The sequence below is a fragment of the Bombus terrestris genome, chromosome 5 (assembly GCF_910591885.1).
Source record: "Bombus terrestris chromosome 5, iyBomTerr1.2, whole genome shotgun sequence".
Classification (NCBI taxonomy): Eukaryota; Metazoa; Arthropoda; class Insecta; order Hymenoptera; family Apidae; genus Bombus; species Bombus terrestris.
Window position 1 is genome coordinate 8334015 of NC_063273.1, and position 27153 is coordinate 8361167.

The 27153-nt window shown below is 31.2% G+C and overlaps 5 protein-coding genes and 2 long non-coding RNA genes across 16 annotated transcripts in view; 4 read left to right on the forward strand and 3 right to left on the reverse strand.

The window, feature by feature from the left end:
* The first annotated feature begins 4165 nt into the window (after positions 1–4165).
* LOC100648130 (protein SEC13 homolog) lies at positions 4166–5776 on the forward strand. Its single transcript, XM_003395405.3, has 3 exons — positions 4166–4552; positions 4675–5059; positions 5135–5776. The coding sequence occupies exons 1-3, from the start codon at positions 4311–4313 to the stop codon at positions 5441–5443; spliced, it is 936 nt and encodes a 311-aa protein (XP_003395453.1). The 5' UTR covers positions 4166–4310; the 3' UTR covers positions 5444–5776.
* LOC100648016 (helicase SKI2W) lies at positions 5507–11012 on the reverse strand. Of its 4 annotated transcripts, none has more exons than XM_012308496.3 (12): positions 10667–11012; positions 10285–10388; positions 9891–10200; positions 9143–9812; positions 8842–9073; positions 8468–8721; positions 8234–8381; positions 7876–8154; positions 6871–7781; positions 6417–6775; positions 6171–6349; positions 5507–6102 (listed from the first exon to the last, which is right to left on the reverse strand). In XM_012308496.3, the coding sequence occupies exons 2-12, from the start codon at positions 10309–10311 to the stop codon at positions 5773–5775; spliced, it is 3699 nt and encodes a 1232-aa protein (XP_012163886.1). In that variant the 5' UTR covers positions 10312–10388; positions 10667–11012; the 3' UTR covers positions 5507–5772. The 4 variants fall into 4 exon arrangements, with proteins under 4 accessions (XP_012163886.1, XP_012163887.1, XP_012163885.1 ...); XM_012308497.3 differs by having other exon boundaries at positions 10285–10391; XM_012308495.3 differs by having other exon boundaries at positions 10651–11012.
* A 114-nt stretch (positions 11013–11126) lies between these two features.
* LOC100647896 (condensin complex subunit 3) lies at positions 11127–14676 on the forward strand. Its single transcript, XM_003395403.4, has 7 exons — positions 11127–11374; positions 11499–12298; positions 12380–12914; positions 13012–13314; positions 13382–13747; positions 13822–14334; positions 14407–14676. Exons 1-7 carry the CDS (start codon positions 11267–11269, stop codon positions 14515–14517), a joined length of 2736 nt encoding a protein of 911 aa, XP_003395451.2. The 5' UTR covers positions 11127–11266; the 3' UTR covers positions 14518–14676.
* Positions 14667–15858, reverse strand: LOC125385103. 2 transcript variants are annotated; one of them, XR_007224071.1, is made up of 3 exons: positions 15430–15858; positions 14943–15351; positions 14667–14863 (listed from the first exon to the last, which is right to left on the reverse strand). It is a non-coding gene; the product is annotated as an uncharacterized LOC125385103 (long non-coding RNA). The 2 variants fall into 2 exon arrangements; XR_007224072.1 differs by having other exon boundaries at positions 14943–15858.
* On the forward strand, positions 15309–16253 carry LOC125385111. Its single transcript, XR_007224079.1, has 2 exons — positions 15309–15440; positions 15852–16253. It is a non-coding gene; the product is annotated as an uncharacterized LOC125385111 (long non-coding RNA).
* A 725-nt stretch (positions 16254–16978) lies between these two features.
* Positions 16979–20260, forward strand: LOC100647456 (dynein axonemal assembly factor 10). Its single transcript, XM_003395401.4, has 4 exons — positions 16979–17620; positions 17749–18249; positions 18306–18403; positions 18476–20260. Exons 1-4 carry the CDS (start codon positions 17354–17356, stop codon positions 18681–18683), a joined length of 1074 nt encoding a protein of 357 aa, XP_003395449.2. The 5' UTR covers positions 16979–17353; the 3' UTR covers positions 18684–20260.
* Positions 20019–27153, reverse strand: part of LOC105665726 (DNA-directed RNA polymerases I, II, and III subunit RPABC3) — a 72404-nt gene continuing 65269 nt past the window's right edge. For all 6 annotated transcript variants that reach the window (XM_012308491.3, XM_048405846.1, XM_048405849.1 and 3 more), the window contains one exon: positions 20019–20340. In XM_012308491.3, the coding sequence (XP_012163881.1) occupies positions 20223–20340 (118 nt within the window). In that variant the 3' untranslated portion in view covers positions 20019–20222. The remainder of the gene's footprint in view (positions 20341–27153) is intronic.

Below are 27153 nucleotides of genomic sequence, written 5' to 3' on the forward strand. Positions count from 1 at the left end.
CTTTGATATATATTTAGAAAAAAAGATAAAAAGGCAGAAAAGATTGGTATTTGATCAAACGTTATTTCAATGGAAATTTAATGTTTAATTAATATCATTTACCCTCGAATATCGAGCGAAAATATTTCTAAAGAGTACAAAATATTAATTATAAAGTTCTACCTCGAACAACAACTTTCGACCCTATACATAAATCATGAACCAAATATAAACTATACGTAGAACGTATTCATAATCTATATGTTCGATCAACTGCGGATCTACATTGTATTTCATGCATCAAATTTATTTTATGGCGTATCCAAAAACAGATGTACGTCGCATCAGACGCAGACGCGAATGTTACCAACTTAGAGAAGTAGGAGGGTACGAAGAGGGAGAGAGAAAGGAAAGCAGGGAGAGAAAAGACGAGAGACTTTTCAAGTTGTGTGCCATTCCAACATTCCTAGGTGGCCCCGAGGCGCTAAACGGAGTACCGTCATCGCAAGGAAAGGCCCAGTGACCGACATTCCCCTTTCCATTCTTCCTGATACTCCTTTGCCCGGATCTTGCCACGATACTAACGTATACACGGCGACGACCTGTAGCGGGTATCGTAACCGGAACCTCTGGAACCTTCGCCCTGAATTTCCGTACGAACCAGCCACTCTCTCGAGTACGAGGTCAAATTTTTCGGTTGTTGGGCTAACGAACCTTGGGAAAACTACTGATATATCGAAACCACTCGAATCTTTTCTTGGCTACTAACTACGTTGATTTCCTTTCTACTTTCTTTCTGAAAATTATTGCAAAGCAGCATACAATATTTTAAAGAAACTTTTAATTTACGTAGATTTCTAATATTAAAAATTATGTAAAGTTATAGATTAATTCATTAAAGACTCACGTTTCATTTATTCATTCTTTTTTTTCTTGTCAATTTACATCATTAGATTCTGTTTTTTAATATTGTAATTATGACAAAATTTGATTAATATTGTCGTCATTTCTTTCTTCTCTTGGACTCTATAATTTTATTTCTTAAACTCCTGCAAAGTACTTATTATCCTAATATATTTTTCGTGTCTCGATAAAACAATATGTAATTTATTTATTTATATTTTTCAATAATTCACTTACTTCTTTAAGAAATAAGTATTAATTTTATGCAACTGGAATAGAAAAAGATGTTGTATTATTTTAATGAAATAAATTGATGCATATACCTTCATATATCATAAGTACCTCGCTCGAGTCGCGAGCGTCATTTCTTAAAAAGCCTGTATACAGTTACAACGTTATGTATCTTTTACGATCCATCCATAAAAATCCGGAGAGCGGAGACCTACATTTTCACCAGCATCCTGCGAAATTTAAATAATGCAATTTTAATAAATAATCACTATTTTTAACGTTGATTCGTTTCGTTACCGTTGGAAAAGAGCAACGCGACAAAGTCACGTTACACGGTAACGCTGCGTAATGCACATATGTTAGTGATAAGTGCAATTTCAGTTGAATCAAGCGAAGTTCATGAATGCTTTATATACGTATATGCTACACCTGCGCCAGGTACGAGTAGCAAACTTTTAGAACCCCGATACGATACCTTCTCCATAGCTTTCAATGTCAACACCATTATCTTAGTTATGAAAGATAGTTTTGAAAATACATAACTTGGGAAATAACTTGGAAATTAATATCATTAAGTTTGTTAAACTATTTCGAAAGTTTTCTGAGCAAACATCAAGTGCTATAACTTTTGTCTCTGTCCCATTTTCTAATGCACATGAAGCGTATTACAAATTTGATTTGGAAAGAATTTGAGTCTGAATATTTGACTTCAAATTTGAATTTGAATTTGAATTTGAAAATTTACTTGTAATTTCATAATGTTCAATTTCAATTGTAATTTCTTTGCTGCATGATTACATTGCAAATCACACCAAAATAATAAGTGGGGTCCATAGTCACGTGGGACAGAAAGACGTATTGTGTGTGATAGATCTATTGTATACTTGGTCTATGGCCATATTCTCTTCGTCAGACATACATACAAAGGTTTATGAAAATATTCGAACATATATTATATGTGTTACACAAAAAATTTTAAAATTTCATTAGTACCATAATGAGACCTTACTATCATGATTATAATGCTAAAGTTTGGAACAAGCCCAAAAACGTACATAGAAACTACAAGATATTTAGTAGACTACAACTTAAGACGATTTCTATATCTGAGCTATCTCTAAGTCTGTGCTATAAGCTATAACTCATATTTTTCAGAAATCATAGAAATATTTCCATTTATTGTTTAAGGTGAGTAATTGTTTACTAAATATATATTTAGAGTAAATATCCTCTAATTACTACATACATTTTAGATTGGTTTTAAAGACCAATATGATCATGATAATCGTATCTCATTACAGTACTAATAGAATTTCAAAATGTTTTATACATATTACGTATACAATATATACATAAAAGTTTGCTATGTTAAGTGTTCAAATGCTTTCCTGAGCTACTATATGTACGATTGGAAGTTACTGGAGCGCGAAAGATCAACATAAGAAAATGGAAGTATCGAATTCGTTTCCTTGATCATTCTACTTCCATTGGTTATTCTACATAAATTCAACAGCGGATCCACGCGATGCCTACTACCCGATCAATAAACAATTCCAGCCGTGATTTCATTACCTCCTATACGAGTAAATGTAATTAGCGGTAACAGTAATTGTTACTCGACCGTGCAGCATATTGAAAATTTTATAGTACCCCGCAACGTTACGTACGTGTATATATCTGCACTTATATGTACGTATATAGGATCAAGAAAGTGCACATATATATGTACATATGTACGTGTGTTCTCGGGAAACATATATCAATTATCCATCTTATCAACGCAACGCCAGGAGCCTTGTCATTATCGGCATGCCGGAAGGGACAAGCTTGCACGAACGTATACCATGTTATGTTGCACCGCAGTTTCGTGAATTATGATGAACTAATGACATTTCTGTATGTAAGGACGTTACACACAGTAAGCATGTGTTCTGAGTTGTGTGTTTCCGGTAACGCTGTGATGGTAAAGTTGGGATAAATTAATGATGGATGTCGCTCAAATATCCGTGAAATTGCACATCAAATCGTTATAATTTATATTAAGATGAGATAGTAATTAGAATGAAAATATTCGTCAATTAAACCGTAATGGATTTAGATTAAATCAATCGAATAATGACCAGATTATTATGTTACCTATCAATTCCTGTCGTCTATCTCATTTATATTCTATTAATGTAACTATATTATAAATATCTTACTGCATGTATAACTTCGGATAAATTTTAATAAAATTAAATGGAATTTCTATATTAATTATTAATAAAAATGGAACATCGTTAATAACAAATTAACTTGTTAGTTTATCTGTAAAAAAGTTCTCAATATTATGACTAAATATTATACGTAACTAAAATTCTTTCTCATTTTATTTTATTTAAATTTGTTTAATTTTAAAGCTTTTCAAAAGTGTATGTAATATAATATAACATTTCATTAACAGAACAAAAACGAACGAATTTAAAAGCCTTTATCAACTGAAGGACGAATGAAAGAATGAACATAAAGCGATTTCATTATCCAGCAACGTATTTTACGATTGATGAATTTATACTTTGTTTTCTTTAGTGACAGGTTAAATATTTGCACATAATCATTTTTAAATCGATCACAAACTCAATTACGAGTTTTATCATACTCATGCACCACGTTAGGTTTAGATCATTTTATTCTAAAGATGATTCTGCTCTAGTTTTTGGAAATATAGAATATGATTTATGAATGTTAATATTTAAGCATAAACTTAAGATGTATAATATAATATTGTAAAAATATGTAAGTTATTATATGTTATTATAGTAAATCAATAAGAATAAAATTTAATTCCAATTTGATATAAGAAATTAAATAAATAAAAAAACTTTACTACATACCACGTAAAAAAGGTTATTAGTCTTTATGTATAAAGTCGTACTACTTAGTTTATAATAAAGGTACAACAAATATTTATATTCCTCATAATTTTGACAAAATCACAAAAAAGAATTTATATTCAGTTTTTAGATATAACGGCACTAAATTTACACGCGAGTTGCGCAAAGTAATCGTGCGTTAACAGCCAATGCGCACATGCTTCCACGTAAGTGACAAGCATTGAACAACTAGGACAACATAACCTCTTTGTCGCTCCTACAATTATAAAACTTAATAATTTTCAAAATATAGTTAACAAAATTTGAACAAAAAGTGTCATAAAAATGGTATCAGTTTTGAATACGGTTGATACCGGTCATGAAGATATGATTCATGATGCAGAAATGGATTATTATGGTTTGAGGTTAGCAACTTGTTCCAGTGATAACTCGGTTAAAATCTTTGATTTAAAAAATGGTTCACAAAGTTTAGTAGCCGATCTTAAGGGTCATGTTGGACCTGTGTGGCAAGTTACTTGGGCACATCCTAAATTTGGAAATCTTTTAGCGTCTTGTAGTTACGATCGGTATGTTTCAATTTGTTACCATTTTTTGATACATATAAAATATATTCCTTTTCATAAAAATTGTAATATATTAAAACTAACTATTCTGATCTGAAATTATTTTACGTTGTTTCTTGCAATAGAAAAGTAATTATTTGGAAAGAATTAGGAGAATGGACCAAGATTTATGAACACAATGGTCATGATTCCTCTGTTAACTCAGTGGCTTGGGCACCACATGAATTTGGCTTAATCTTAGCCTGTGGCAGCTCTGATGGTTCAGTATCCATACTTATTAATAATGGAGATACATGGGATACACAAAAAATTACAAATGCCCATACTATTGGATGCAATGCGGTGAGTTGGTGTCCTGCTATTGAACCCAGCTTTGATGCCAGTGGAACACAAAAAAATGGACCAATAAAGAGATTAGCCACAGGAGGTTGTGACAATTTAGTTAAAATTTGGAAAGAAGAAGGTGATAGGTGGATCGAAGAAGACAAACTTGAAGCACATAGTGATTGGGTAATGCATTTTCTACTTTTCAAGTTTGGAAATATAAATTAAAAGAACAGTAATTTAATATTTTATTTCTTACAGATAAGGGATGTTGCGTGGGCACCTGCAGTTGGACCATCCAAAGCAGCTTTGGCTTCCTGTTCACAAGATCGTCGTGTAATTGTATGGACCTCCAATGATTATACTAGTTGGACACCAACCATTCTTAATGTTTTCGACGATGTCATTTGGAATGTTAGTTGGTCATTAACTGGAGGTATATTAGCTGTTAGTGGTGGAGATAATAAAGTATCCCTTTGGCGTGAAAATACAGAAGGTCAATGGACCTGTATTTCTGAGACAAATAAAGGTCAAGGTAATCTTAATAACACGGAACAACGTGCACTATAATATCTGAAAATAAAATATAGGATAATATTTTTTACTAATAAGCATTGTAAATTAAAAGAATTATTCAATATTAATAAGAATTTTATTCATTTACTTTATACTCTTGTCATATATCTATACATAAAGAAATATAATTTTCAGACCAAATTGAATTTCAGTACTTTACATCTATAGTAAAGAAATATTGTCTGTACATTTTTTGAACAGCATATGATTCATAAACGGTGTATAAATTATAAAAATATACATATATCTCATTGATCAAAGTAGAAAATATTCTACACATTTACACGTTTAAATAAATTATTATACATAGATTTGTTAAACGATTAATTTTGAGTATACAAGGATGCAGTAAAAACAATATCCCTTTTAATAACAGTAGAGGCTTCTTCCATTTTTTCCTTTAAAACGGGATCACCTATAGTAATGGCTGCATTTTTTACATCTCGTAATGTTTCACTTAGTTGTTGTATACACCGTACTATGATCCCTTCTTGTACATCCGTTTTCTCCATAATCTCGGCGAATGACTTTGCTTGTGCCCAGTCATAAACTACCTCTACTAAACCAAAGTTTAGTGGTTGCAACGTTACCAACTGATAATGTTGTTCTAAAGCTTCTAATTCGGCATGTATTTGCTTTATTATAAGGCAATTCTGTAACCAAAAAATCCTTAAATGTCACAGTAAATAGTTAATTCGTATTAAGAAAATATAATATATACCTTCTTTAATTCCGGCGTTAAATTTGGTTCAATATCAGTTCGTTGTTGGAATATTAAAGCAGATAACAATGCTGCTATTTCAGCTGGTTGACGTACAGTTAACACATTTCTGAGAATAAGTTCGGTGATTAGTAATTCGTTATTTCCCATTTGTAAAGCAACACGACCTTTTAATGCAACTATAAAAAACAAGATAAAATTATTATACATAACTAATTCGTGTTGATAATCTGAAAAAAGACAAACCTCTTTCGTCATTATCTATATATCCCAAATCTTTAAGAAGTGCAACAGCATTTGTATATTCCGGATACAAGCTTAATCCTTCATCGCTAAGTTTCAATTGTAGTTTATTCCTTTCGCTCTCTAATTCACTTCGTTCGTATACAACTTCAAACTGCTCTTCGAAATTTACTATCTCTGTACAATTAATATCATACATAGCTTTCGCTAATTCGCATAAATGATTTAATTTCATATCGATATCATAGTTCATTTTCATTTGTAGATATGGTTGTAGAACAGAAGAATTGCGATAAGCTTTAAGAGATAATGTCATTAATTCTTCTATAGCTGTTTGCATAGTCTGACTGGGAGGCTCATTTCTAAAAATAATTCAAGAGTTTAGATGTCTTATAAATTATAAATTATAAATTAAACACAATCTAATTTCGTTTAATTTTAACTTCACGTTACTTACCTAAATCTTGATATTTGTCTTTTTTCCCAGTTTGCCAAAACCAAGTTGCAATCTATTTTAATTTCACAATTTGTTATTTCCAATATATTCCATGCAGCTATAGTTAACACTTCATCTAATGGAATTCCAACTGGTACAAATATTTCCTTTTTCGTTAAAGCAACAATATCGTACCATTTATCGGATTTCTTAACTTTTTCGCTTTTTTCTTTCAATAATGTTTCCTTGACAGAATTTGTTGCATTAGAATTTTTAAGGACTAATACCCTGTATTGTTTACTACCTTTATTTTGAACAGTGCTCAGTAATATAGCTAATTTATTATAATGGCTTTCATATGATATCAACAATACTCTACCAGCTGTTAAACATTTTATTGCTTTTTTCTGAGTCTCATAAAAATAGGATTTCAGATACTTTAGATATTCTAAATACTCAACAGCTAGTCGATAAAAGTCAGATAAGTTTTTCTGTAGATCTGTTAATGGTGGCAATTTTGATAGTTCATTTTCCAATCTCTGCAATTGTATCTTGTAATTATTTTGGTTTATAACTACTGGTGATTCTTTAAAAGATCTTCGCATCATTGCTTCAACTGTTACTGACTCATTTAGCCTTCTCAGATTTAGAACCATGGAATATGTTACTTTAAATTTAGACTCTAAGTTCTGAGCTTGACCACACATCATATTTTGTAACTCGTTAAAATGTGGCACCAATGTTTGACACATGACTATAACCATTCCAGCTGTATCATGACCTCTACGACCAGCTCGACCAGCCATTTGTACATATTCAGAAGGATAAAGTATTCGAAAATTAGTTCCGTCATATTTTTTTATAGAATCGAAAACCACAGTGCGTGCTGGCATATTTACACCCATTGCAAATGTTTCTGTTGCAAAGAGTAACTGCAAGACCATAAAGGTGACGGCTTTTAAAATTTAAAAATAGTAAATACATTATGAAATTAGGGAAGAAAATATAGTATATTGGAAAACTGACTTTTACCACTCCAGTTTGAAATAACATTTCCACTATTTCTTTTAAAATAGGTAATATACCACTGTGATGGATACCAATTCCACTTTCTAATAATTCTCGCATCATAAGCACTTGCGGCAATTGTCTATCGGTGCCTTTTAAATGCCGAATGTTATTTTGAAAAAAAGTTCGAATAGTGTGCTTTTCAGTCTCGGTTGTAAGATCTACGTTTCTTAATAACACAGCGCTCATATCGCATCTCTTTCGTGATAACATAAAGACAACAACAGGCAACATGTTCTGGCATAACAAAAGTAATTGTTTATATATGTTTAGATGAATAAGTAAAATTTGATCAATATATAAGTATTAATCCTACCTGAGTTCTTAAATGACTTATAAAAGCATTCCACAATACTTGTTCCTGTTTTGGAGTCATCTGTCGTTGCATTGGTTTCCTTTTAACATCTTTAGCATTTTTATTACTTTGATTTTTCGGATTTTGCGTAGTTGTTGCTTTGTACCATCTAGAATAATAATATTTATATTCAATATAAGATTATTCATTAAAAATTTATACACCACGTTAAAGATAGAAATTATCATTGATTACCCATCTAATAGAAAATGACCACTTTCATCCAACACTAAAAATTTGTTGTCCTTAGTTTTACCATCAGTTCCAGTGTATAAATAATGTTGGAGTGGTACAGGTCGTTTTAATGTGCTTATTACATATGTTTTTTTCTTTTTTGTACGGCCAACCCAATCAGCAAATATTAAAGGATTGGGCACAGTTGCAGACAACATTACTAGAGTAACTGTTTGTGGCAAAAGGATCACACTTTCTTCCCAAACATGACCACGCTAACATAACATAAGATAATAAGATATATCATGATTATAAATATTAAATATAAATTGTAATATTTATATAGAATAATATAAATATAATATAAAACTGTAATATTTGGAATTTTTATTTACTTCGTCGTTATTGATGTAGTGCACTTCGTCAAATATAACAAATTCTAAATCCCTTAAAATTTCTGATGCACAGTATAACATAGATTGTAAAATTTCCGTGGTTATGATAAGACACGAAGCATTGGGGTTAATTTGCAAATCTCCTGTTAACAATCCCACACTGTCAAATTTTCGTTTAAGATCGCGATATTTTTGGTTTGAAAGCGCTTTTATGGGAGATGTATAAATAACTCTAAAAAGAAACAAAATTAGTATTGCTAATTAACCAGAATATAATTCAAAATATAATTTGCAATTTTACTTTGTCATATGTTTCTGACTTAATGCAATAGCATATTCTGCTACTGTTGTTTTCCCGGCCGACGTGTGTGCGGCCACAAATACATTACAGCCTTCTTCTAGTTTAAGAATGGCTTGTTTCTGAAAAGTATCTAACTCATATGGAAAACTCATCGCTAGTTCAGGAATACGTTTTTCGAAATCAGTTATTGGAACAGACACATCTATTTGTTCTGCCCATTTTGACTTTGCAGTTTCCACAGGTATTTTTGAAATATTTAAAATAGGTATATCTGCTTCCTCTAAGAACGAAGCAATTTCATCAAATGCTGCTTGTTCTATATCTGAAGTTTTTATTTTAGTTTCTTCTTTTGTTTCTTTTATTTCTTTTATTTCTGACTTCCAAAAGTCAAATTCATCTTGTTCTTCCTTTATAATGGCCATTAAATTGATCTTATCCGCTATTCTTTCAATTTCATTTTTTTTCTCTAATTCTGATGGTTCCAGCTCTGTGGCAGTTGCCGTCTTTTCTTTTGGAGTACAATTGTCACTTTTAAATTCTACACCTGCACTAAATCCTTTTGCCAAAGTTCTTAAATTGTTTTCAAAGTCTATTTCCTCCAGTGACGGATTCATTATTATCTCAGGTTCATCAAAACCACCAGGCCAGAATGGTATATTACTAGTATTTCCTAAATTTGTGCATGTTCTTAATTTACATGTTTTAGAAAATTGCTATATTTTATTATAGAATCTTTTCTATCAAATACCTCTGATATTATCACTAGCTGGACCTGGTGCACGAGTCATAGACATAGAATTTCGTGCAGTTTCACCTGCTGATTTTAAAGGTACCTCATGCATCTCCCCAAGTTTCCCAGTAACAGGATCACGATCAAATTTTAATATGGTACCAAGTGGTGCTAAGTCACAATCCAAAAGAGATAAAATATCAGGGTCCCTTGACCAATAACATTGTGTATTGTTTAGATGGTACATTGGAAGATTATCTAAACATTCTATATGCTCCCTTAATTCAGTTCTAATATCAGGCCAAATGGGTGGCAATTCAAATTGTAACTGTAAAGTAAAAAATTATTTAAATAATTTATAAATTTTTTAAAGAATTTATTAAAACATAAATTAACTTTAAAAAAAAATTACCTGTTGCTTATTATCTTTTACATCCATCTTTTTTATTTTTATATCTATCCAATATCAACAGAATACACTATTTCATTAGTTTTTTCACTCTATTGGAGGAAACACTACTAAAAGCAAAATTTGATCAACATACACGTATAACATATCATATAATAATACACATATATAATCTAAAAGATAAAAGCTAATAAATATCAATTTTTAATAATAAAGATGTAATATAAAAAGCAGTATTATTTATGTAATATATGTTCCTTTGATTTCAAATATGAAATAATTAAAACTATAATATAATATATGTATTATTAGATCAATACGGGATTTTAATATTTTTATGAATTATAAAATTATAATTTATTTTTCTACCAAAAAGATAATATACATAATTTGAGGTTATGTTTATAAACATTCTCCGCTCACTCCATCTAACTCTCACTTTCTTGACAAAAGGTCAAACATAGTCGTAGGATGCCGACAGAATTTCCATAGAATTTTCATCCTTGAGAAATACCTGATAATATCTGATAATACCTAGTAATACATACATACGATATGTATGTATTCCAAAATTTATCATGAACGTGAAATCTTTTTAAATAAAACTTTGTACAAAAACATTCAATATGAGATTGTATTTTGGCTCAGTTTCATCAGATAATTTTGCCAAGCTATGCATATTAAACATTATTTTCCTGAATATATAGGTTAAGATCATATGTTTAGGTTAATATCTGAATGCATGCTTACGCCAATGCTTCTTAAGTCGAGTATTGTTATTGTTCCATCCTACTCAGATTCAGTGCAATCATTTCATTATCCTTGTCATGTGATCTCTGATTCGTAGATATAAGATGGATGTGAACATTTCAACCAATAAGGAGAATATATTTGAATTTGTAACGTTTTTGTTTCTTATGTAGTATTATAGTTTTCTCACGCGCTATTTTTATATTTCAGGTCATAATCGTATTATTTTATAAGTATGAAACGAAATACAAATAATTATATGAAAGAAATATTTCATAGTGTTCAATTTAATAAAACTTGTCATCAGAGTAATTTAAAAAAATTGAAGAAATGCTATGAACAGGTAAAAATAGGTTGTAATACAGACGAATTCATTATAATTAATTTATTTTTATTTAAAAAAGTTTCAATATAAATGCTTTACATACAGCGTGCAAAATTACTAACATTTCCTTTTTCGATTTTAGACTAATGAATTAGATTTTTGGAACTGCTTTATATCCTGTTTTAAAGTTCCACTTACTTTTGCACAGCGACATCCACGAGTTGAGAATACTCTGGAGTTTGTTGCTAAATTTGCCGCTAATTTATATTCAGCCATAAATGATAATGAATCTGAGGAACCGATGTGTCCATTTCTTTCCAACCTGTTTGAATTTCTCCTAACGAATCATAGTGCAAAAGATATAGGAGTAAGATTTCGTATTTGTCATTTTTTGAATATGTTATTAAATTCTATGGGTGATCAGGCTTTTATTGATGATGCTGTCTGTGATAAAATTACTGCTTCTATGATGGATCGGCTGTTAGATAGATCGCCAAAAGTTAGAGCTCAGGCAATTTTTGCTTTACATAGACTTCAAGATCCTACAGACGAGCAATGCCCTGTTATAAAAATGTATATATTTCATGCCAGCAAAGATCCAAATGCTATGGTTCGTAAAGCAGCATTGATGAGCATGGGAAAGAATCAAAGTACTTTACAAGTTGCATTAAGAAGAACCAGAGATGTGGATGAGGCAGTTCGTAAAATGGCATATGAATTCATTAGTAAAGTAACAGTAAGATCTTTAACTATTACACAAAGAGATCAACTGCTAAATGATGGTTTAAAAGATAGATCTGATATAATTAAAAAAACTGTTCAAAATGTTCTATTACCATCATGGTTAAGACATTTTAATGGTAAATTCATCAGTTTAATAACAGCTCTTGATGCTGAGATTGGTACAGATGTATCTATTTTAGCTCTAGATTCTTTATTTAAGTAAGTATTTAATTTATCATATATATCTGCAATTGAACATTTGTTTGAAATACTAATCTTTATTAATCTTTATTTAATTAGGAACACTACATTAAATACATTAATAGAACAATTACCGATAGATAAAGAGACTAAATTAATACCAGTGAATAAATTGGGCAGTGAAACTGCACTGTATTGGAGATGCTTAGTAAAATATGTTCAACGTGAATCTTGTACAGAAGAATTGGAAACAATTTTGCCAGAATTATCAATGTTCTGCAATTATATTTCCGATTTCCTTACAGCAATATCTGTACAACAAACTGAAACATGGGTGAATCATATGCAGAAATTTGTCCTATTACAGTTATTTGAAATAGTAACAACTTATGATTTATCTGATGAAGTTGGAAGAAAAAAGTTGAATGAATTAATACGTAATATTTTGATGGGTAATTACTGGACTGAAAAACTTGTTGAATGTGCAGTAACACACCTAAAAAACGTTATACCCGATGTAAATAGCAGACTAGATACATTAGCTAACATAATCAGTGAAATTAGATTGCCTTTGAAAGAAACTATAACACAAACACAAATCACAGAGGAACAACAACACGAGATTAACTTAAAAGTAAGTTGGTATTCTCAATATAATGTTAAATATAACATTAAAAAATTCAAATTTGGTAAAAATTGTACCATTTATCTTAATGAAAAGTACTTTTTAGAGAGCAAAACTTAAGGTAAAGTTATTAGAATTAAAAGAAGAAGAATATCAGGCTATACAAGACAAACAGTATTTAAAGGCAGATGGTTTAAAAAATCAAATAAACGAATTGAATGAGGAAATAGTAAAATTATCAGAAAAACCTCAAATAACACAAACTATAGCTAATGAGGAGATCAAAGAAAAGAGTGATTCTGCAACAATGATAAAATGTCTAACTATAATATGTACAATGATGCAGTCTGTAACTTCGTTAACGCCAACACTTCAAAGCCTTATGCAAATAGCGCTTGATAGTTTAGATGTATGTGATTGAAATATAAATTTATTTAATCTTAAATTATTATGTATAACGTAATTATTGTTTTCAGCATCCGGATGATAAAGTACATATATTAGCATTAAAAGCAGTTAGTGTTTGTTGTATATTGGACAGGGAATTAGCTAAACAACATATTATGATGTTATTCTTACAATTTTCTTTGGAACAAGAAAATCCAGATATTTGGATTGTTGCTTTGAAAGGAATCTTTGACCTTTTATTGTTATACGGCTTGGAGCATTTTGATATATTAGAAAATGTACCCGATAATACTGGTAGTAAATCAGAAAAATCTCGCACTAAATTATTTACAGATACCGACACAGAAGTTTCTGTAGCATCTCTACGTAGATCAGAAGCAGAACGAGGCAATTGTAATTTTATTAAAATTATAGCCGGATTATTAGATAATGCAGTGAGTATATATTCTAGTCTAATACTCTTTTATTTTAAATATATAATGTGAAAATCTTTTTGTTTAAAACATAGAATCAAGGACTAAGAACAGTTGCCGCGGAAGGTCTTTGCAAATTGTTACTTCATCGACGAATTACTAGTTCGAGTTTATTGTCAAGATTAATAATTTTATGTTACAATCCTGTAAACGATAGCGACTTCTATCTTCGACAATGTCTAACTGGTTTCTTCGATAATTTTGTCACATTCGTATCTGATGCACACATGTTATTAGAAGAAGCATACTTGCCGACCTTACAAATTTTATGTAATGCACCAGACATCAGTCCCTTACAAGAAATTGATCCTTATGAAGTATCCAGGTTTATATTAAACTTGACTAGGCTTGAAACTCGTAAACCTGGGGGAGAGAATTTCTGTGCGCATAATAGCCTCGTTTTTTCTATTTTGGCAGAGGTATTAAATACAGAAAGCAACATTGACAAAGAAACTCTTATTAAATCGTTGAAAGATTTGCATTTGGAATTGGATGATAATACGTCCAAAAAAAACTTACAGGAAGCTATCGATAAAGTGATGGAAATGGTAAATATTTTACATACAAACAATTGTTAATTATATATTACAAATTTATATAAACATTTATATTTTTTACAGGTAGTTTCTGATAAACGGTTAGTAAAATACGTGGAGCTTTTTATGAGAAAGTTAAATGCTCCTAATGCTACCGATGTAGCAGAAGATGAAGACACTGAAGCTGATGAATGAGTAATTGTTCTTAATAGGAACGTAATTGAACTAAATATGAAAATGTTATATTTTATATGATATTGAATTAAATTTTATATATTTCCTGAGCATATGTTTACATATGCAATGTTTTATAGGATGTTCACGAAATAATAAAAATCTCTGAATTCCACGTAACATTTCAAAATTCTTTATTTTTAACCCTTTCACGCCTAACGCCGGTTATATCCGGCATTAACAAAATACTTCACATCGACTTACGCCGGATATAGCCTGTATTCACTAAACGCGTCGTATTGGCTAGTGACAGTAAGGATACGCGAATAGATATCTTAATTGCATTAAACTAGCGCATAAGAAGTTCCTGCAACGAGTAAAGTTTATTTGTTTTCTATCTTTTTGTAGAATATCATAGTTAAAAGGTAATTAATAACATTACATACAGAAAAATAAGTGAATCAGGTTATTAAGTTGTTACGTCCAGAGGATCTTTAATTCCACCTATCCATTTCAAATATTAGTAAGTGATGTAGGTTTTAGCACTCTTTAAAATTAAGTATAAAAATCTAAAAAAGCGGCAACCGGTGAACGAGACTGCTTCGAAAAGTTGTGATGAAAATGAATCATATATAAATACAGTAAATCGAAGAAAACGGCTATTAAATGTACTGAGTACATCAGAATCTGAAGAAATTGATAATGTTAACGTACGAAGTACCAATCAGTCAGATATTACATGAACTTCGAAAAAATTTAGGCCAATAATTCATGATTTTATAAAACAATCGGGTATTCAAACAAATAAGATCCTGGGGATTTCTGCAATACTTCCAGTTGTTTGTATCTGAAAAACTGGTAGAATTCATTGTTGAAAAAACAAACAACTATTGGAGACAAATAAATTCTGATGACCTTACAGCTGGAACAGACCTGAATGAATTGTAAGTATGAGATAAATTCAGCCAAAAGTACTTCCCACAAAATACCGCCTCTAGCGTTCAAATGGTCCAACCATACGCACATTTCTTCATCCGATGCTCCTGGTGCGAGACATGCGTATACACGACGGGAGGTCAATGTCAAAAGTCAGATCTAATTTACAATCACAATATTCAATAAACAGATTCACTGTCTTAAAATTCTTGAGAGCATTAATCTATGCTCCTGAGAGAAGAACCAGGCACCCTTATAAGTTCACGCTTTCACCATATACATGTCGATTCAAACATAATGATTTAATCTACAAATTATCTCATCTTGCTTGATCCATATCAATTTTCAAACTTATCTAAGGCTTTTCAAGGCGTGTTAGATATCTAAATTATTTATATTCCACTTATGTTTACTTATAGTTTTGTAGCGACACATGAGTCAGAAGATAATTCAAATCATGTTGTTGTTTTGCCTCGGAGTATCAAAATCGTTAGGATACAAGTAATGTAAGAACAAATAAACTCTGGACAAAACAATGTCGCCGCTACATGCAACCGTCGAATGAAGACGAATTCAAATTTTCCGACTTCCCCTCGACCAGTATAAATAAACGGACGCGATCGCGAGCAGAGAGTACATACCGAATATCTAACAGTATCTACAGTATATCCGAGTATCACGAGTATCTATGAATTGCGCGATGAGCATTAACGAGTATTTATCCGTGATTTTATTTTGTGATTTATACTTTGTACTAACGACTCATGTATACAGGTTGTACATTAATTTATTATTTTAAATATATTCGACGGTTTCAACAACGAGCAATCTCGTCCTTTAAGCCTCACGTAACAACCATACTCTACACATAAACCTCTACAGTTTTATACTTTTTATATTTTACACTTATATTTTATGTATTTATGCTTACATATGTTTGATATATACATATATCACATATACTTATATACGAAAAATTGTACCTGGCGTCACATGTTCGTACAAAGGAAAAAGAAAGCAAACCCATTTATGTAAATAAATAAATAATTATGTATCTGTACTAGGCACTACAAGGCCTTAGGTACTACGGGGTATAGCTGAAATTTTCGAGATTTTGATCAAAACTTTAGACCGATTTTGTGATTTTGTGTCAGGAGAACATGAGAGCATAGAATATGGCACAAATTCACCGATTCTTGAAAGTGACGTCATTTCTCGGAACTATTTCGCGATCTTTCTTTATATAACTTTTTTTTCTGTAAATTTCGCGTTTAACATTTTCCGATTTCATTTTTTAATTTCTTGTCTGAATTTTTGTGAGATTGGGTAGTGAATGGAATATATTACAAAAGTGTTAAATGCTGTTAAACTATTCTGGTTTATTGAAAATTTTTTTAAATACATTTTGTTTAATTAGTTTTACAGTAAATAATCTCATTTTTTTATTGCATTTCTATAAACAATACAGAAGAAGCAATTTATTTTTGATATTTAATTAAACTTTCAGGTAATTTTTATATTTTTTCGAAAAGGATGGTATTGATATTAATGAAGTTAAAAATTTAAAGAAATACGATAATTAAAAATCTCTTTTTAGCAAAATCTTATTCGTTAATAACTGAAATACTTCCCTTCTCACTGTGTATACGTTTATTTCTCCCACCATGAGAAGATACGTGTTTATAGTTCGGCCATTGGCCACTAGAGGTCCCTATTCCTAGTGCATTTTTTGGCCAACATTTTTGACATTGCATCAGCGATCTCCTTACTCCGTACTCACTACTTCCTATTTCCTACTCCCTATTGATCTGTGTTTATGGACACTTCAAATACTTCAGATACATCAAAATAATTGCTGCCACAGTCTCACAAATTTTAGCTAAGAACCAAGTAGTCTTGTTGTGTAGTCAACTTCGAAAGCATGGATAAATTTGAGAAACCACAGATAATTTGTCATATTGAGAAATCGGTAAATTATTCCTTATTCGACGCAAAATGGATTCCGTGCAGCGCAAAATTTGTGGTTATGGGCTCACGACCTCGTGGTAGCGGTATTATACAAATCTATGAAGTTTCTAGCGGCGAATTAAATCTTGTTAAAGATATCGAACGATCTCAACCGATAAAATGCGGAACCTTTAAAGCGTCTAGCCTAAAAGACAGATATTTAGCAACTGGTGATTTTCAGGTATTAACAAAAAATATAAAAAATTTAAAAGATATATTTTTATTTGAATGCATGATATTATACATAAGATTTAAATTTTAACAATTTGTTATTCCTACATAGAGAAGATTTAAAGTCACCTTTATTAGGGTAAATTGAACATCTACAACCTAGAAGACCCTTCGATACCAATTTATACTACTGTTGCTCATGATCAGATTATAAACAGTATCGATGGTGTAGCTGGACAGAACATCGGATGCGGCGCACCGGAATTAGTAACTGGCTCTAGGGATGGAAGTGTTAAAGTCTGGGATCCTAGATTGAAAGGTCGGCCAGTTGCTGTAATGGAACCTAAAGAGGGTGAAGATCGTAGAGATTGCTGGACAGTTGCATTTGGGAATTCATACAATTCTGAGGAAAGAGTTGTAGCTGCTGGTTATGATAATGGAGATGTAAAAATGTTTGATTTGAAAGCAATGGCTGTTTTGTGGGAAAGTAATCTTAAAAATGGAGTTTGTAGCATTGAATTTGATAGAAAGGATATTCCAATGAATAAATTAGTAGCTACCACTTTGGAGTCAAAGTTTTATTTGTTTGACTTAAAGACTCAGCATCCTAAAAAAGGATTTACTTATCTAACTGAGAAGGTAAGATTGAAATGTGAAAATCACATCTTCGTTTAATTTGATTTATAATGTTTTAGGCACATAATGCAACAGTATGGTTAGTCAGACACTTGCCCCAAAATCGTGAAATATTTGTTACTTGTGGTGGAGGAGGAAGCCTTTGTTTATGGAAATAGTAATTATACATTTTATATCCATTTTTATTTTTAGCTTTTTACAGTTTTATTTACTATTGAATTATTTTTAGTAATTATCCAGAGAAACGAAAAATAGTAGACGTAGATGGTATTGCCCGCGGAATCGTCGGTAATCTAACTCTTTTACAAAACACTATTGTTTCATCACAACCTGTTAGTTCCCTAGACTGGAGTCCAGACAAACAGGGTTTGGCTGTTTGCACTGCGTTTGATCAATGTTTGAGGGTAATTATCACCACAAAACTTAATACTTTTTAAGAAAAAATAAAAATTTATGTTCTAATTAATTATAAAAAAATAAGATATTTATATTATGTTATTTAATATTATTCAGTGTGAAACGTTCATTATTGCAATAGAAATAAGATAGAACTGTAAATAAACATCAATTATCTTATTTTATATAATTTGACGAAATAAAATGAATAAAATAAAAATTAATATTCTACAAAATTTTTCATTAAATTCAAATTAAATTGTCTGGAATTCTTGGTTGTCTAAGAGTCTAAATTACCGACTGCGAAGGAAATTTTCATCACGATGGCGACACTTGTCGTTCGTTAAATATCGATTTTTGTCTCCGTATACATGTGCACGCGTTGCGCAACTTCGCGGTACGAACGACCAGATGAAAGCGAATTATATGTCATCGGGCCAATCTATTTAGAATCAAACCCTTATTAAGTGGCAGCCATCTTATAGTGCAATATGTTATGCAACATCAGACCGCCATGTTGAGGCGCGAGACGTACCCACGTCAAGTGGTACTTATGCTACATTGTTCGAGCCAGCCTCGGCCAGCTCACATTCAGCCATACAAGGTCAGGAATACCGCGAGTTTAATTACATAAATTAGTTCTTGGCTATTCCCCCTTCTGCAACGTGTCTCTGTGATACATTCTTTTCGTTTCTTGCTCTCGTGTTCACTGAAGCTGCGCGCGTTTCGATTGGATCACGCATTTAGTCTTGGCTCCGTCGTTCTCCAAAATGGCGTCGTCCTGTACGCGCAGCATCACAAAAAACAAGACATAGATTTTTTAAGATTTGATGAATTTATTAAAAATTTCATGTTATGAACTAAATATTGTCTTTTAATGGTTACTTTTATAAAAGACAGGTGTGAGCAAAAATATTTTACTTCGTTGAATCAGTTGCTCGCAATTAGAGGAATGCGGAATTACGGGTCTTTATAGTCTAATTACAAGAACTGCTTATAATTAATTCAACTGGTAACAAGGAGCAAAGCAGTTTATTTAAATATGTACCAACTTAACTGGCCAATCGCAGCGTTGTAAAGCTACTACAAATTCGCCTGAGAATTGTTATGTTTTGTTTGTTTTCCAAGAATTTAATCAACAGTTAATAATCATTTTATTTAACAACTGTTTAATTCTGGTAATTTTTATGGTATTTTTAATAAGAATAATTGGATAGGTTGGGAGTTTATATTTAGAAGGTTATTTTTTACGTGGAAAAATACCTTTATTAGTCAGCATGTATCTGAAATTCGCAATGGCAATGACAATGCTTAGTAATGATTCATGAATTGGAAAATATGAATAGTGATCGATGAGCTAGAAAACAGAATACATATTTCTTGTTTTACGTCAATGTACTGTTTCCTCAATTACTGCAATATACAAGAAATTTCTTTCTGCAATCATATCGACCATTAATAACTTTTAACAATTCAATCATCTTTATCCTAGATTGATTAATAATAACGTTCTCCTTGAAAAGAATGGATTTAATATACACACATTTCCTAAATCAATAATTGCGGCACGTGTAATGCAGTTAGAACGCCAATTTTTTCATTAGTAGATACATATGCTGGTCGATCTCAAAACCGTGTAGGTTGTTTGCGTCACCCTGTAACCTCATCAGCAATCCTCCAAAGGATACGTAGGCAGATCTGCAACAGAGAGAAACAGACAATTTAAGCCACCGTGAATCACTACACTAAAAGCCTGCATATATTTGTTTAGAAACCGAATGCTGGCTTTTCGTTTGACTTTACCCTCCTGATCACCGGAAAAACAATTTTTATATTATATCGAGAGATTTATTTAATTGAAATTGAAATGTTTAAATTAAATTTTTCATTAAAAAATGAGATGAACATTCAACCATGATAGCTTCTGAGAAATAAACTTTTATGTAATTTTACATTTAGGAAATTCTTAAGTCTACAAAATTAAGTTTTACAATTTTTTCAACTTAATTGTACTAGTTATATTAATTATATTTAGCTTAGTTTTCCTTAGTCTAACACGATTTTGAAATTTCTGGATTTGAGACGAATTAAAGTTAGCATTAGATAAGAAATATTTTTTATGTACATATGTATATACATAGAATAAACCTGAAAATTATTGTGTTGGTTAGTAAAACAGTTTTTCATTCTTACACATGATAATTAGAAAATATTGATTTAAATCCTCGTCCTCACTATTTGATGATGATTATTGAAGTTGTGTTTTCAATCACGGTTGCGGATCTGCAATCGTCATAATTGCAGTGCCGATAGCGGTCGTATATACAATATAGCCACACAACCAGCTAACAACACTGCCAACATGCCAATCGCAAAAATCTTCTGCCAAGGATTTTCTTCTGACGTCAAACGTGTCTCTCTTCTTCAAGCAGTTCCGCTGGTGGATTCCATAATAGAAACACAGTTTCTTCCTGATGCTAGGGATTTTTTAAGTGTACTATCGTGTACGTGTTTCTATAACAATTATAACGATTACGAGGTACATAATAATAACCGATGAGTTTAAAAACATCAATGTAAGTAAATATTGTTTTATAATTCAAAATCATAAAGATAATCCTAACCTTACTATGATATTAGTCATTTCCTCAAGTTTTTAGATTTGTCAATTTTCAAAAATATTTTCATCGTTGTCGATTATTCAGAACTCATTTTATTGAAATGAAATCTTGCGTTTTATGAAGCGAGATTATGTATTTACTAATGCATTTTCCAAGAACATTAATGTGAAGATTCAAATACAATACTGTGCAAAATAGCTTTTAAACTTTTTTACAGTTTAATGTAAATTATTCGAAATTTTGTTTTCCAAAGTTTACCAATATTGTAGGAAGTAGTAGCAAGAAATTATATAGCATGTGATGGAACTTTGACCGCAGTTTATTGATACAATTATAAATGAAAAAGAATCCAAAAATGAACTGTTATTATTCAATTTTTCAATATAAAGAGGTTAACGTTTTGTTCACTATCCTCTCTCTTTCTTTTTTACAAAATTAACCTCCGATGATACATTAGAAGATATAAAATGTTTCTAGCAAGTGAAAAAAAATTATCTACGTTACATCTCAGAGTTCAAAGAAATAATACACATCCGCTAACGATCCAAGGATATTTAAATAAACTGAGCAATACACATGTTTAGGAAGTTACGCTGCTATCGATTGACCTTGCTCCCAAATTTCTCACCATCCATAGTAAGAGAGCTGATTATTTTTAACCGAAGTATTCTTGGTTTCTGCCCCCTCCTTTCCGTCTATTGGCTAACCCTCTTCTCCTCATCCCTTGTTCAATTAATCCATCTCTATATTAAACTTCTCAGATATTGGATGACTTATCTTCAATGTGACATTGACAGTGGCATGTTGTGTAGAGTAAATAATAAAGAAATAAGATGTTTTAGTAGAGTAAACATCTGCCACTATTATTCTTCAACCATATTATATATATTACTTTTAATAAGTAATAACTAATTAACTATGATTAACTTTGATTCATTATTCAAATTCTTTCTCATATTATAATTGCATGATTTCCAAGTCCCAAAATATGAATTAATATTATAATAAAATTTAGAATTAAAATTATGAATATTATTAAGGAATACTAATTAAATTCTTTAAGTAAATCTGTTTTACTTTTTAAATACGTATGTTTAAAACTAAACTTAAATATTGTTTATATAAAAAAGTGCAATTTGCATGAAATATATACAAAATAATTATGCATGTACCTCGTACATCGAGTATGTCTGGAAGGGAAGGAAAAAGAGCATTTCTACCGGGTCAAGAATAACTTGCTAAAATGATATTGAGGTTCCGGGAAGCAACGACTTTGAGAGGTGGCGGTATGAAATGAAATGATGAGAAGGATGCGGCACAGTATATGATTTTTATTGTCATTACAATTACAATGAGCAGCGACAAAAAGTGATGACAGTCTGAGATAATAGTGGTCCACAATATCACTGCTATATTTATAATGGTTTACTCATGTTACCTTAATATATCAGCGACAACAGTGTTTTAAATTTCTCAAAAATCTTTCTTTTATATTATCCTTGAATATAGATATTCACATATTTATATATGAAAATATTGTTCAAAATTCAATCACATAAAAATAGATGGATAAATTTCAACGTTCTTGAAAGACCACTAGCACCACCACCTATAATGGACCTTAAGTAGAAGATCCATGTCATTTATAGATAGGAATTTGTTTGAAACACTCTTGTCGCTAATCAGATCTATATAAGAATAATTAATCGAAAATTATATAAGTTATATAATTAATAGACTGTAAATATTTATGAAAAGTCATACTTTTATGAATATAATAAAAAATGGAATCTGCGTATGCAATTCTCTTATTTATTAAATATCATAACATATTATATTTTACGCATTCTCTGTATAATTGTGCATCTTCAAATTTCCCCTACATGCATAAAAATCCGCAGTCCACTAATTGACTTCACGATAAATGAACTTGAACGAAGAATGTCATCAAGTGGTGCACGTATCTTATGCAATGCGACAGCAACTGAAATGTGTCAGAAGTTGTAAAAGGTCCAGAAAGTGGTGAAACGAATAAGTCACAGGTATAAATATCACATATGCGCAAACGATGTCCGACGGCCGAGAGCGATGAGGAAAAAATGAGAGCAAAAGAACAAAAAAAAAAAAAAAAAACAAGTCGACCGCGAACCGATACTCTCGTTTACACGCTCCACCGATTCTTTTATTCAACTCTTCCAAGAACACGTAATCATTTACGATATATACAAGAAAGATACGAAAATGCAAAAAATAAAAGATCGAAGGAGTGGCTACTTGTTATAGAAAATTTTTTGTATATATTATGTGCTATATAAAACATTTCGAAAGTTCATGATTACTAAAATGAAAGAAGAACACCATGATTATATCGGTAAAATTTAGAACCAATCTAGAAAAGTATATATAAGTAACGTTTATTGCAAGGTATTTCGTAAAAAATTAGCATACAACACGAATCTCCAATATATAATTTAAATGGTGTAATAATAACTAATTAAAAATAGTTCTACTGAATATTAAGGCTTATTAACAATATAATGGATAATTGTTTAAATACTTTTGTGATCCCTGCGGAATATTGTATATAGTTGGAATAAATACCTTATAGCTTCTACATAGATTCTCAGTTTTGCTTCAAACTTTATCAATGTAATCATTATAATACTAATGAAATTTCAAAATGTTCAATATAAAATATATACAATACATTCGTAAAAGGTTTCTAGAAGCATTCGAATGTTTTCGTGAGCCACTGTATGTTGCAGAAAATATCACACGCGTTGACTTCATGCTAGAGTCGGAGAAATTCTTTTGCTGAGCAAACGTGTCAGAGATTTATTGCGACACAAGCGCCACGGTGGGCCAAACAGGTTTCCCATATCTCGTGCGTACGTCTGTATCGCGCCTGGTTCACGGTATTGTGTCGCACGGACGTAACTATCGTGAAATCTGTACCAGCCATGAACTCCACAATACCTATTGTGCCATTGACGCAGAAAAATGACTTGCGTTCGAGAATTTCGCATTATTGACGGCGTGTCTTCGATGCTTTCCACTAGTTTTATTCTTGGCTACCGTGAGTTATATGTCACTAGATTTAAGTACCAGTCGTTACGAGGTTTTAAGGCTTACATTGATATGAAAACTACACGAGGAAGATATAACATGTCCATTTTTAAGAATTTTCTAACTTTTAGGTCACTTGGTAGTTGAAAAAAATTATTTTTATAAAGGGTAGAATTTGTCGAATTCAAAAATAGGTGAAAATAGATGATAAATCCACAATATTTTTTATAGATTTGGTACTATTATAAAGTATGTACAATAATAATTGCCGGTGGCATTACGATATTAATGCGAGTCACTATAAGCGGTGTACTAATTAATTTTGCTTTTTCCTATTGTGGTAGAACTTGTTATGCTTATTTATGTTTCTATGTATGTATAATATACATTCATAAGTATCCATTTTGGTCGATTTATAAATAAGTGAATTTTACCAAGATGTACAAATTGAATGAGTAATTAGAAGCAGTTGTATGTAGTTACTATATATTTCATATAGACAGGATTTTAAGAGACATATAACATGAGGTACAGAGTTTTAAACCAGAATATAAACCACATGTAACGTGCATACAAGTATTCTCTGGCCTGGTCTTTAAGAGGAAAACTGTACTGGTTTACCTGGCTTAATTTAAAATTAGCATGCAGTCGCTTTTATTCATTTAACCTCTCTTGTGCAGTATTTGCTATGTAGCAGTTAATACATATATACTTATATAGATCGTGTAATGTGATTTTCCAACATTATCAAAGATAAAATATGTTTGTGTGTATATGTGTATATGTTCAAGGTGTGTATATGTTTCGTTATGGATGCTTTACACTCTCGTTTTAGATTATAAATTTCGCAATCTCATTCTACATCCCAAATTTAACTTGCTGCTGTATACACGCATACACACACATACACAGATTCGGCGTGCACACTCTGGCACGATATGCGTCGTTAAACAGGAAATTTCGATCCTGGACTACTATCCGATTTATTTCTGATTTTATCACTATTTCATATTTTCTCCTCGTCCTCAATTAAAATCTATTTTTACATTAAAAATACAGCTCAAATAAAATAGCAAGATATTTTTTATCACATTACTATGCTTCTCAGGTAAAAAATCATAATGTTATATATAGCTAAATGGAATTAAATTTTAACTGCTACTATTACTATATAACTACTAAAATATTTTAGTAATTACAAATTACAAAGACTTTGATGAGTCATTATTACTGGTTTGGTAATTCTAGCGTCAAATCCAGTAGTAGTCCAGGTACTCAATACATATTTATTCAGCTTAAAAAGAAATTCTATTGTACAAATAACAATATACCAAATCACCTTATAAATTGATATATTCCTCCTTTATCAATAATAAAATATATTTCGTACTGAGTCTGAAAGAATCTTATCATTCGACTCAAGCTGATCAACAACACTTCATCAGTCAACAAGAAGGCATCGTTCGTATCAAACTGATATACTGACCCTGACGACTGTGTTTGAGATAAAAGTTAATATTTACAAGTGATTCATTACAATGTACAAATAAATATATTTATTTAAATTTATATTTAATTATGCCTTGACTGCGAATTTTTATGAATGTAATTAATGAAATGGAAATATTATAATAAGTGTTTTACTTTGAATATTATATATATTCTATTTGATATATTATGTACATTTTTTCCCAGGTTCCCCATAAATGCATACATATCTGCAGCCTAATCATGATATATCAAATTTACTAAATAACTTCTATAAATAAAATTGACGAGCTTCGATGTATTAAGCAAAGCGTCATGTGATACCGGAATAAGAACACGATACACTTTGCGAGTAACGCAATCCCGTGTTCCTTCGCGTATCCAATTGTTCCCTGATCTGTCTTCGCGAGCGTGACGTAACGTGACATTGTATCTCCGTAATGTTTTCAATGACACTGCGCGGCGACGCGTCGACTTTTCAGCTGGGATGATACAGAAACGAGGATAGAGACGCGAAATTACAAACACACGCGATCTTCACCCTCGTTGTTCATCGCGAAACACAATCGAGTCGCCCCTCTACAAACCGTTAGCTAACCACGTTCAACGCCACGCATTCGAACTTGCAAGTATTTCATATTTAGAAGTATTCTTTATACAATTTCTTTTTCATATGCATAACAAACATTAAATAATTCGAAGACAATTGGCTAATTAAAGTTAAAGTTACAAATGAATGTTGAAAAATACACTATAATTATGACATAACCTGTTTAACCCTTCGAGTCATCATGGACAACTTAACACTAAGATAGGGAAATTACTTTTAGTGAAAAATAAAATGTAATTTCATGATATTTCTTAACCTTATTGCGATTCTTATATTTCAATTTTCTTTCTTCCTTAAGAAGCTTTTTTAGCATGAAATTGAAGCAACAGATCATGCATATCAATAATGATTTGTTTAAAACTTGAGATATATTTTAACATTAAGAAACTACAATTGAATAAGGTATGACCGAAAGAATGCAGCAGGGTTAATGAAATAATGTAAATTTTTACTCGAAGGATTAAATATGGAATATTCATTTGTAGTTACTTTCTTAAGCGAAAAACTAATCCGGTGAAAAGGAGCGTTGGTCATTCCAGGTTATGTATATAATCGAAAAGTTTCTCTTTTATTTTTATTTTTTTTGGAATTTATCGCACCGCCGAAAAGCAGCAGCTCGGTGACCGTTACTCTGGTGGCGGCGACAGGAGAGATGTCGTACCAGATAGTGCATTTACAGTATTCAGGGCCCGTGTAAACGCGCATCTGGCACGAGCCCCAACTGCC